The 13,038-nt window shown below is 38.1% G+C and overlaps 1 protein-coding gene across 6 annotated transcripts in view; it reads right to left on the bottom strand.

Annotated features, from left to right (window-relative positions):
- FARS2 (phenylalanyl-tRNA synthetase 2, mitochondrial) overlaps positions 1–13,038 on the bottom strand; it is a 227,042-nt gene that overhangs the window by 155,707 nt on the left and 58,297 nt on the right. For all 6 annotated transcript variants that reach the window (XM_056483598.1, XM_056483596.1, XM_056483600.1 and 3 more), the window contains 2 exons: positions 9,083–9,242; positions 2,119–2,250 (listed from right to left, as the gene is read on the bottom strand). In XM_056483598.1, the coding sequence (XP_056339573.1) occupies positions 2,119–2,250; positions 9,083–9,242 (292 nt within the window). The remainder of the gene's footprint in view (positions 1–2,118; positions 2,251–9,082; positions 9,243–13,038) is intronic.

The following is a 13,038-nucleotide window of genomic DNA, read 5'->3' as shown; positions in this document are numbered from 1 at the left end:
AATCTTAGGTAACAAACAGAAATATATACCTTGGGTGCTGTTAATTGAAATTGGCTCTACTGAGCCACAAAATTTCCTTGTATATTCATCATGGACCTAAAAATGAGAGTACTTTCTAATATACTGCAAGGTTTCTGTATTTTTCCCAGGATTAACCAGAACAAATCCCCTTTTCTTTAAATTGAAATTCATACACAGCACTCCTATTAAAGTTATGTATTCAGGTATAAAGATGAAAAAGAAAGCAGATAAAACCAGGAAGTGAAATATCATCAGCCATAGGGGAACATGTAACATCACCCCTTACAATGCAGTGCATCTTTGGAGTACTGTGTATTTATTAATGATTACATAAAAACACTGTAATAGGATTTATGTTTTTCCTTTAAAATAGTACCACTGTTAGAAATATTATCACTATTAGAAAACAGTAAATAATACCATATTCTTCACATTTTTTTTGTTGTAGGAGACTTTCCTGAATGCAAACAACTCTTAAAAAATAATAGCTGAATTTGCTTTAATGAAGATGGTACTTGCAGCCTTTACTAATTATACTTGCTCATCTACACACGAAGGCAACAGAAGTCTTGCTTGCTGCTAACATGGAAAATCTGAATTGTCCAGAAGACTGGATCCCAGTGAATGACTAAGAATGAGGCTGGCTGCTCTCCCCTGGAAAATCCTGATCTGTTCTAACATTTAAAAAATGTGAAATTTCAAGGGTGAGAAAGTTCTATAGAAGCCCACGCATGAGAAAGTTTAAAAAAAAAGAAAAAAGTGCTGTGGAAACCTCTGGTGTTTCATGTATATCCATTCACACACACACACAAATGTATACAGTAATTGTTTTGAGACACAGTTTAGTTCTTTTCCCACCCATTAGAGGATCCTAATCATAAGAGTTGAACAACATAAAAGCTTTTGAAGGAGAAAGCCTGGACACTGGTGTGTTACATCTAATGGAAACAATATTACACAGCAGTCTTTCACTTCCGAGACTGATTAGAAGCTGTATTGTATTTACCACACTATGAAGATAATAACCTGAGAGAACATTAGCATAAATCATTAATTCATTGTGGGGAAACTCTGGAAGAAGATATCTTTCTAAAAGGAAAATGATCACATTAAAATGCAAGCAAACTTTGAGGAAAATAAGCTGTGCCAAGTAGATGGTGCCAAAATTAAGTATTTTGTAGTTATCATACTTGGTCTGTAATAGGAAGAATTTAGAGCATGTGAAAATAGAATAGCTTAGCAAACCAATGGGAAAAAAATCAACAGTGTTACATTTGTGCTGGCTATCTGAAAGCCCACTTGCTGGAATTAAACATTTAGATCATATACCAAAAGGCTCACATACCTAATAAATAGTACTGGAAGACACTGAACAACACAGGACTGAGCACATGTCGACCGTCCTGTGCTTACTAAGAATCACCTATCCTCAGTACACGACAAAGCAAGCATGCAAAATTCTCCATATAATTAGAAAAAATTCACCAATTTCTTTTTGTCAGTTTTAGAAAGCAAAATGGTCAGGTGACCTTGCTCTGTAATAATTTCGATTAAAATAAATGATGTTGCTTTTAATGCGATTTACAATCTCATAAGTAACCAACCTGAGGAGAAAAGCAACAAAACAAAAGAAAAAAGCGACCCACCATTTACCCAGCAACCAAATAGCAATATGAAAGATACCACATTCCTCTTTCTGTGTTTTAGATATAGAGAAGCATTTTGATATTCCAGATATTAAGGGATGTTATTTGCTATTGATACTTCTAAATCATTACTAAGAATGCACTTGACATCTCTTGGGAAAGAAAAAACGCCGCATGCCCTAACTTGCAGGCTCTCTTTTAAAGCTGACATCTGTCTGTCTCCTTACTGCACAAAATAAAAGGCAAGCCTTCTGCTTGCAGGCTTCAGGTCACTTGCTCAGTTGCTGCCCTCAAATCACAGCGTGCAAGGGCTGCATTCCACCTGAGGAGCATTTGTGGCAGCTGCCCCGCAGAGATGTCTGTGCTCACCAGGGTAGAAGGGGCATTCCAGGCTGTGGAGCTGGAAGCGGATGCTAACAGAGATGTCAATGAAGTAAAGGAGTTTCAGTACCTGAGTTAACAAGCTGCTGCTCCATGACCCCGCAGCCCAGGACCTCCATCCATTCTCCTTGGAAGTTGATCTCCATCTCAAAGGAAGGGTGAGTAAATGGGAAGTAGCAATCTACCCATCTGACTTGCAGTCCTGCAGCAGTGTTTAAAAAATAAATAAATATGAAAGGGTGTATGCATAAAAGGCCATCCCTCCAACCATCTGTAAAACTTGCCCTTCAACTAATGACATGAATTACAGCAATCCAGAGAAAATAAATAGCAAACAAACTAATTTACAACACTTGTGCAAGGCAATAAATCTTAAAACCTGTAGAAAAAAATGACCATGTCTTTTCTAATATGAAAAATGCTTTGTGCAATTCAAGCACCCTTTGAAACCAAATCAATCATTTGTCAAACTCTAGCAACCACCTGGCATCGAACAAAAATGAGCCAAGATAATGGGAAAGTCAGTAATTTTGTTATTCTTTGCACCAGGAAATGACTAACTGCTTCTCACAGAAAAAGCTAGATAAGTCTTTAATTTTTACTTAGAATTTTATGGATCATTTAGGCAGGTAATTTTTTTTCATCAAAACTTAATTAAAACACAGAGCTGTTCTCTCCGTATATGTTTAGAAATTAAAGTTAGAAATAGATATTACTATACACAAATAGAAATATGTTTTCACAGAGTTGTACATTATTAAGGTATGCAACACACAGAGCATTCTGGACCTGGCAGATAAGTGTAAGGGAAAAGCCCCACTTGGTAATTCCCACCATCCTCCCCAGCTCAGACCTCTGCAGATGCCACTGTGCAGAGCAAGGAAAGTCCTGGCACCTCAAAGCAGTGCAGCCAGAAGAGGGCAAGGTCTTCAGAGCTGCCAAAAGCAGAGTTGTTGTCAAAGCCCTCATTATATTTGATGAGTTTTAGTTCTTCTAATGATTTACAGATGCTTTGTTTCATTAAACAATTTTTCTAATCATTACGTGTCAGGAAAGAAGTCTCAGAAACATGAACCATAAAACTCAAAAGAGAACTGAGATGCAAATTCTTCAAGCTAGGCTAATGCCTTAACCCCAAATACATCTTCCCTTCAGTTAAGGCAAATGCTAATCAGGGTCAGGATCATTAAGAACCAGGTAGGTCCAGCATCAAAAATGAAAAGCACTGCAAAGGTAGTGTGGGTGACAGCAACTGTTAACATTCCCAGTTTAATGTTCAGGTTTTTTTGGGGCTGTTCCATAAAAGGAATGTAAAACATGAAATGAAACAATGAAATTACATGATTCAAACGAAAAGTTTTTCAAATAAAAATATTTTACGTAGCCTCAATAATTAGATCTTTATTGCTTACATCTGAAATATGAAATGTGGCCAGAGAAACTGAAACAATAAATTATGACAAAGGTGTACATGCATGGCCAAAACATAAAATATCTCCTAATAGTCACAGGGAACTTTTCTAGATGCTATGAAATTTCAAATGGCAAAGCAGGTTTAAAAACAAACACTTCTAGATCTTCTCTGCTTTCCTGAAAACTAACCTTGGGAAAGTATATGAGTAATTAAAAAGCTTTTTGATAATTGTATGTACAGAATTCAGAAAACTGGAAATATTTGCAATAGTTTCATTCACAACTGTACTGTGACTTACAGCAGTCACTTTATTGCTCTTTTTTCTCTGCATGACAATAAAAAAATACATAGATGAAAAGAGTTGTGTATACAGTATGGCACACAGAAATTTTTTTTTTTAATCCTGATCTTGGCATTTTTAATCCTTGGGCTGTGCACATATAAAATATTCTTATTTAGCTTGCAAAATTTGCAACTGTAGCAATTATATTGAATATTCAACTAGTTTGTGTTCAGTAACAACATTCAGATAATGTTTTCTTATTAATCCTCTGATTACTTAAAAAATGAAGCTCTGGGAAAAAATGATTCCTCAGCTGTTTGTTCTTAATTAAAATAAATTTTAAAAGGTAAAAAAATAATTTAAAGCTCTTTTTATGTTTGAATAATGCATATTAGTACTTAAGAGGCTTCTGTTTTAAATGCAAATAAGCAAACAAGCAACATTCTGAATAAACCAAAACAAATTCACAATGAAGAAACAATTCTCACCTTCATTCTGTTCTCTAAGTTAGTAGTTAATCCCACATACCACAATAATTTTATTCATACAGTATCCTGGCCATTTGGGAATACCTCTGTAGTTTATATTCAAGTGTTCTTTCAGACTTTTGGCTCTAGAAGACTTTACTGAAAAACAGAGGGTGCTCAGCATTTGGCAACATTAACTGCATTTTTATAGTGTCACAGAATAAATGGATACATTTATTATTTAGATACAAAATATTGTCTTGGTGCTCAATATATTCCCAAGGAATAAAGGGCATTGCTTACACTCAGCAAATTAAACCACTAAGGACTTAAAAGGATTATGATGATTAGACTTCCTGTAGTACTGTATCATTTTCCTGATTCAGCCTAGTTTATTTCTTCACATACAGCCTATGAAATACTGGCAAAATTGATCTTTTCCAGAAATTTTAGGAAGCCAAGAGACACATATCTGTCCTAAAACAAGAACACAGTGCTGAATCTAATCAAGGCCTGACTGCTAGACACAAACTCGGTAACTTTTCCAGTTCAAAGAAGTTATTTGTGTTATCAGGCACAAACACACCTGCTCGTTTCAGAGTCTCACAGTGTTCATGGGAGTCCTTCCAGTGGGTAGAGATCCATTCAGAATTGTGCTGGGCTGATTCTGGATGAACACCAGGTTCCCAGCAAAGCTGATCTACCACTGCCCTCCTCAAGTGGACCAGGAGTAGAAACTATAATTGACCATGATATATATATAGAAACTATAATTGACCATGATAAGGGCAGGTAGAGATCACTCACTAATTACAGTCATAGGCAAAACAGACTCGAGCTGGGAAAAGCCATTCAGTTTATTACCAATCAAATCAGAGTAAGATAATTGGAAATAAAAACTAAATCTTGAAAACAACTTCCTCCATTCCTCCCTTCTTCCAGGCTCAACTCCACTCCCAAAATCTCTACCTCCTCTTCACCAGCAGTGGGGATGGAGAATGGAGACTGTGGTCAGTTCATCCCTCATTTTCTCTGCCACTCTTCCCCTGCTCCAGGGTGGAGTCATGCCCACTGAAGACAGTCCATTAACTGCACCAGCATGGGTCCCTTCCACAGCATGCAGTCCTCCAGGAACCTCCTACTCCAGCATTGGTCTCTCCACAGAGCCACAGATCCTGCCAAAAGCCTGCTCTAGCACAGGTTTCCACCAGGGTCCCAGCCTTCTTTGGGGATCCACCTGCTCCAGCATGGTGCAGCTCCAAGCCCCATGGGCTGCAAGTGGATCTCTGTATCCCCATGGACCTCCACGGGCTGGAGAGGCACAGCTGCTTCACCATGGTCCATAGCCTGGGCTGCAGGGGAATCTCAGCTCAGGCACCTGGAGCACCACCTCTCCCTCCTCCTCCACTGACCTTGTGTCTCAACAAAGGTATCTGAAGGGCTGTTTCTCACATGTGTTCTCCTTCCTCTCCCTGGCTGCAAATTGTGCAGGATTTTTTTTTTCTGCCTTTTGAAGTGTGTTATCCCAGAGGTGCTACCATCACTGATGGGCTCAGCTTTGGCCAGCAGTGGGTCCACCTTGGTGCTGGCTGGCACTGGCTCTGCCAGACATGGAGCAAACACCTGGCAGCTCCTCACAGAAGCCACCCCTGCAGTCTCCCTGTTACCAAAACCTTGCCACGCAAACCCAATACAGTAACTTATATTTCAGATCATTATGGAAATAGTGAATAATTTTTGTTATTTCTGAACACTGAATCCAGGTGAGGAAATTGTTGTAGCCTGCACTCAAAAGTGTTATCAGATATTAAGCTAAACAACTGCTAGCCTAATTGAGTCTCATAATGAAAAAGGCTTGACCAAAGGCACTGAAAATGAAAGAAAAGAAAAAAAGAACAAACCAAACACATTAAAGCAGCCTGTTGCTACACTACAGCACAGAAGCAACAAAGCCTGAGACCCAGATGGTCTTCACTGACCAGAAATTCTCTTTGTTGCTGTGAGGATTATTTTTAGAGATGAGGTTATGGAAGGAAAAGGAGAGGGATGCATGGAGGGTGCTGGGAAGCACAGAAGGTATTGAACTGTGGCCTCTTGAAGTGTGTGCCAGTTTGTAAGTACTCTGCACCTTGTTGTTTCAGATAATTCATCATACTTGCAGCAGACAGGAGATGGCTGCCCATATAAACCTGCATTAGCTCACATTTTTCAGAAGTTATTAGTCAGACTATTATGTCCTTGATAAATGATTTTTTTAAACTCATTACACTCATACATCTCCATGCACTCAAAGGAGATATCTGTATAACAGAATTAAGAAGGGGAATAAACAGAACATGTTTGATTTAAAAGATATCCAGTGGTCAGAACCAGTAGTGGCAAAGCCACTGCATTACTCAGTCTCACGCCTTCCCTTAGCTGTGCTGGGTAGGAACTGGGTAGATAAATAGTGGACAGAAGTGAATTTTGAGCCATTTCAGGTAAAGCAACAAATCACAGAACTAGCACACAGTTATTATTTTCTGTTTGCTATAGTAAGATTACTTCTGAATCTCTCAAGGTTTAGAAAGCTTTTGGTAAACTACAGAGGGGTTAGAAAAAGAACCATAGTTGAGAACGACTGGCTAACTTTATGAGGAAATCTTGGACAGCCTTGTTACTAGGTAACTAAAATGAGAACTAAGAGACTACCTACATTGGCAGAACTATATGGGGAGATGGAGGTAACTTAAATTAGTGGATTTTAAGTGTGCACCTTATGGAGGTAACAGAGGGAAACTAAGAATGGTGATGTCTAGGTGCAGTATTTGAAATAGCTTTCTGACAGAAAAATGGAAAAAACTGGAAGATACTGACTTGTGGAATGCAAAACCAGGAATGTCATACCACCAGAAAATGCCATAAAAAGAACTACTTTACATTGTCAAGTTTTTAAGACAACTGATGCTCCAAAACTTTCTCCCTCCTCAAATATCTGACATTCCTTTGCCTGTTGGCAAATCCAGAAAGACATAAAAAGGATAAGTGCAGATTCTATGAAGTCTTAGACCTTCCTCAGGACAATACAGTGATTTTTAAGCAACTTTTTTTGAATAGTGTGATAGGAATCAGGTAGAACCCAACTGTCTCATTAAATATTATGAAAACTAACCTAAAACAATGCAAAAAAAAAAAAAAAGCCAAAAAAAAAACCAAAAAAAAAAAGGCAAGTCAGTGATATGTTCTTTCTGCAGAGATCCTGCAGAGATCCTCAATCTAACATTAACCTGAGTCACTGAATTCCCAGAGAAGCACTGCAGAAGCACAGCTTCCAAGTCCAGGACTTCAGGTACAAGCCAGCTTATGCAAAACTAACATGTACAGCAGACAAAAAATCTAAACAATCTGCCTATAAAAAACAGGTGACTGTACGACAATGCAACATTTCAGTCACTTACTGCAGTGATCATGCTGTCCTGCTGGAAAAGATGTACAACTTCACTACAATATTCTGCTGACAGAACAGGTTGTAAAGAATACAACTGAAGTGAAGTATAAAGGAATGAAATTTTTGCTTTTAACAGAACACGGGGCCTTATACCCACGTATAGGAAAACCAAAAATTTTCCAAGAGCAACAGGTTTGAACATATTTTAAATTTTAAGTTAAAATTTATAGGAGCCAAAGTACAAAAAGTAATCAAGAGTATTGTGTAAAGAGTAAAATGCTAGTTAAAAGATGACAGCTATAAAAAGACAAATTTATTTATGTGTGCCCCAAGACAGTTGCAATGCATCAATCTCATATACCTTGTGCCTAACATCAACTTTGAATACTTTGACTTCCAGTATTTCCATGAATGGGGTAAGGGGGGAAATACACATATATATACACACATACATATCTATAATTAAATTTAATTCAGTAACTGTATCTTGTGTTTGTATTCCAGGAAAAATATTGGGGCTATAGAAATAGAAAATCTGAACATTAAGCAGGTGGCATCTACTTTTAGTTTGTACATTTAAAATAATAAATGAATACATTTTAATGTCTTTTTAGCTACTGTGTGGACTGTATAAGAACTAGTAATAGCCAACATGCTGAGGCTTAAAGTGCAGCATCTGTCAACAGTTAGAGAAGGATGCCACTGCAGTCTGAGATACCACTAATAACTCCAAGAAATTGCTCACTTTAAACATCCTCAACATCTGAGGTTGATCTAAATGTATCATCCTTACTGTTACTCCCTTTCATCCCAATTTTGAATGTTTCAAAAGGTGGCTGTTAAATAAAATACACCTAAAAGAAGCTCTGAGCTGAGGAACTTAAAAAATTTTTGTCCAGGTGGAATAACACAACAACTGGTAAAAATTCTGCGTGCTATAAGTCAACTTTAGAAATTCGGAAAAATATTCAAGTTGTCATATACTGAACTTGGTATCATTATCAGTCCACTTTTGGAACTACTGCTCTAAGTGCAGTAAATATCTTAAAAGACCTTAGAAAGTAGGCAAGATACCTCATGCATTCCAATGCCATCCAGTATTTCCTCAACAGAAAAATGAATCAGCTCAGAAGAGCAGCCTCCTTGCCAGGAAATAGCATTAATGTAGGAATTTTGACTCAGGCCATTTATAAGTTTAGTTCCTCAAACTGAAAGCAGGTATTTCTGAGGAGAGAATACTTCATTCATATACCTTCATACCTACCATACATTCATTACCCTTCCTCATTCCACTGTAAGTACCAAAGAACAATTACTGTTCAGCTTGATGTGAAGTCAGCAAACATGTTCTTGCAGTGCTCTATGTGCACATGTGGAGCAGCACATGGACACGAGCACCCCTTCCCTGCCAGGAGCAATCTGGGGAAAAGTGTGAGAACCTACCATCACCAAAGATGTGAGTCATGAGCTTCGTGAGCACCTGCTTCAGGTTGAACTCCACCAGCCTCACTGCCTCCATGGTGTGACACTCCTGCTTGTGTGCAGTGCGATGGCCCTGCTCAAACAGCTGCAAGCCTTCACCTTCCTTAATGCTGGAGAACAGCTGGAACAAAACCACAAAAACACCGTGGTTTGCATCAGTGACCTCCTGAACGAAAACAAAGAATGAAGTTTCACTGATTTAAGTGGGAATATTACCTGCTAAGTCTGCACTGTGAAAAACAAGCAAAGACTGTGACTTTATACAAATTCTGTTCACTAAATGCAGAGATGAATCATCATAAGAACAAAAATACTCAAATAATTAAATCTGGTTTATTTCTGTATTATATCGTCAAATAATATGATTAGCTATAGAAAAAAATAATTTACAAAATCAGCATCTCTCTTTTTCTGATTCAGTTAAAGTTATTGTGCAGAACAAAGTACTGTGTATTGTGTATATAAATTACACCCCAAAAACTACAAAACAAAATGAACACAATGGCATTTATCAGAACTTCAACTCTTTTAGTACTTGAATGATGTAAAAGAAATACTAAACATTAAAAAAAAAAAAGAACAAAACCAAAAAACCAAACAAAACAAACAAACAAACAAAAAAAACCCAAACAAAAAACTACAAAGCAACCAACCAACCAAACCAACCCCAAACAAAAAAAAACAAAAAAACTCCAAACCAACTAACAAAAGAAACCCCAAAACAAACTCTGGCAGTTTAATGAGACTTAAGCTGCTTACAGTTAATTCATCCTGGGTACAGTTTATATTCATTTAAGGACTGACATTTTCCTGTATAGTCCCACACACAGCATCCTTTTGTGAACAGGAATTTTGTCTGTGGGGCATTTAAGGATTCATGATCTCAGGTGGGGGTTTCCAGATAAGTTGAAAAACACAGAGACAGCTGTTTTGGGATGTGGCAGATTTGCTCTTCATTCAGACACTGCTCCCCACCACATCTGCTGCAAATTGGAGATTTCTGTTTTCTTCCTATCTCCATATGTTTCTGGCCAGGTGATCCTGGCCAGATACATACCAGCAAATCTCTATCCTCTCAGAGAGACCAATAAAACACATTCATTAAACAACATTGTTGGAGGCTTTGTGTCTTGGGAAGACAAGCAGGTGGTTTTACATTCTAAAGAGTATTTTTGTTGGAAATCCTTACAGCTGTACAAAACCCCCAGATCTGGTGGGAAGTCTGGAGGGTAAGGAGAGCCAGTTGTGAAAGTGTTTCTATCTTCCCCTAGTCAAGCATACACAGAGGGAAAAAACATGCACTGAGATTTTCTTCCCATTAAGTCTCCCAACATAAACAGCTCTTACTCAGGAGATGCCACGAATAGTGTGTAACCGTAACAACTCATGGATGCCCACAGAAGTTGTTTTAACTGCAGTTTGATGCCTTCAGAGCACTAAATGCTCTAAACAAAAGAGTTCAAGTGAATCTCTGGTAGTCCACAAATGCTAGATATAATTTATTAGGATTAGCTTCTCACACATTTCCTACAGACACAATGAATGAAGAGCCTGAGTTTAAATAGCAAGCAAACTAGCACCACAGTGGATTGAAGGAATAAAATAGAAAAAACCCAGTAGCATTTAACTTTTTATTCCTAGCCACAAGGAGATTGCTGGCAGATTGAGAAAACACTTCTCCAGTTAATCTCCTTAGTGTACTGTGTAAAAGATTAAATTAAAAAAAGAATTAAGAAAAGTAAAAATACCAAATAAAATGATTCTCCACCAGTCTAAGAAAAATGCCTTTACTACCCAAAAGGTAGCAGCTTGACAAACAAAGTATCACAATTTTAAATAACAGATTCTTTATTCAAGAGCTCATCTGATAGATTAAACCCCCTTTTTCTTACTGACATTATTCCTACCTTGACTGGAACAAGCAGATAATACCCACCCTACAACTAATTTGCTGTCAGCAAGGCAGATGTCAGCAAGTCATCCAGCATGTGGTTTTGAAAGTCAGGGGAATTCAGAGAGGCCAGCATTAGCCTAAGGAGGATAATTGTCTTAGGCTCACCAGGTGGCCAATGGAGAGACACAGGCTCCCTCAGAGAGGAACATAGAGTGACTAAATTAGGTTCCTATCCTATACAGGTAGCTATTTTTCCTATTGACTGACTGACTAACTCACTCACTAAGCCAGTAACACCCTTCAGGCAACAGAGATGTTCCCTCTTTGGACCAGAATACACTGTATTTTACACATTAGAAGGTACATTCGTTATTTTATCTATCAGCAGTATTTTAGGACATGAAACTCTCTTTCTCCTTTTCCCCTTTACTCCTCCCTTCATCTTAAGACTGGCTCCTAAGACCACTGCAAAGAACAGATAGTCTGGCCACCAGCCTTTAAACACAGCTTACATAACAACAAGCACATAGAAATACTTCTCCTTACTGTTGTATCATTTCTGAAATGTTGGTATCACAATTACAGTCTTAGGCAAAATTGTATTTCAGTGGTTTATATCAGATGTGGAAACAAAATACATGCAAGAACCATTGAAATTTTTGAATCATAATCCAGCCCTGTCACCTGCCTGAGCCCTAATCCTGCCAAACCAGATGTACACCACCTCCTCCTCCAAACCAGGACACGGGTCCATGCAGCAGTATACTGAGCCAGGCTGGGAGGTGGTAACCCAGGAGAGGGAAGAAACTGAGGGATGTGAAAATGGTCTAGTTCAGGTTAGTAATCAAATATCAGCATACTGGCAGCACCAAGAGATGAGCTGGCACATGGAACAGGGCTGGGTCACTTTGGGCACAGGCATGACTATAGTCCAGGTCAGATGGGCTTTGAAAACACAGCCATAGGGAAGTCCCTGAAACAGGCAAGACAACAGCCCCCCTCATAGTAAAGCACTGAGAGGCACTTTGGTGTTTATTCTCCACAGAAGCTCCATCAGGCATTGCACTGAGAAAAATAGAGACACCTTACAGTTGTATTAATATTTATTCCTGACTTTCCATTCAGTGACATTGCTATGTCAATATGAGCAGCTTTAAACTGATACACCAATTTCACTATTACAACGATTGAACTGTGCTAGGTACACGCCTTGGATTAGAAACACTTCAACACTTCTGTATACATAAAGCCAGGAAAGTCAAAGCTTGAATAAAATGAAGAATCACCTACAGTCTCTCCTTTTTCATGTCAATTTTTCTCAAGCACATATCTGAGCAAATGGAGAAAAAGAAATACCTAATGTCTTGCATAAAGCACTGACACATCCAAGATGACATTTTCACATACATTTATTCCTTCAGTGCAGGCTAAAAGAACATGCACTATTGAATATGATCAGTCACTTTAGTAGCCATAAATTGAGTACCTACGTGTCTGTCTAGCATAAGGACAAGAGATTTTTCTTTGAAGGAAGGTGTGCAAAACATTGAATATTGTATCACCATGAAGAAATTTTAAAAATTAACATCAGGATTTATCAGCATATCTGATTGATGCTGCATTACAAAGGAAAAGGCAGAAAGCAACTGAAGTGACCTAACTATGTGCACGAAGTTTACTCACAGTTTAGCTCGTAACAAAAATTAACTAAAATTTGATAACTTGTAATGGCAAGAAGACAGAGTTTTAATTGGGCAAGTACAAATGGAGCTATGGTCCTTCAAATGCACATTCCAGTATTTCTCAGCCTGGCACAAAGGGCAGAAGTCACATTTGTGATTTAAACAAAGACCCCAACATTTCCTCAGTCACTTGACAGACTTTTTAGTTTTACATCCTTTTATTATCCATATATTTAATATTCAAAATTAAGTGCATCTTTGCAGGATGCATTCATAGGAGTTTTTAGAGAGATCTGTAACTATATCCTCTTTTCCACAATGCAGTTGTGTATTCCTCCTAC

This window comes from Oenanthe melanoleuca, chromosome 2 (assembly GCF_029582105.1).
Source record: "Oenanthe melanoleuca isolate GR-GAL-2019-014 chromosome 2, OMel1.0, whole genome shotgun sequence".
Classification (NCBI taxonomy): domain Eukaryota; kingdom Metazoa; phylum Chordata; class Aves; order Passeriformes; family Muscicapidae; genus Oenanthe; species Oenanthe melanoleuca.
This window is presented reverse-complemented; position numbering and strand designations above follow the sequence as displayed.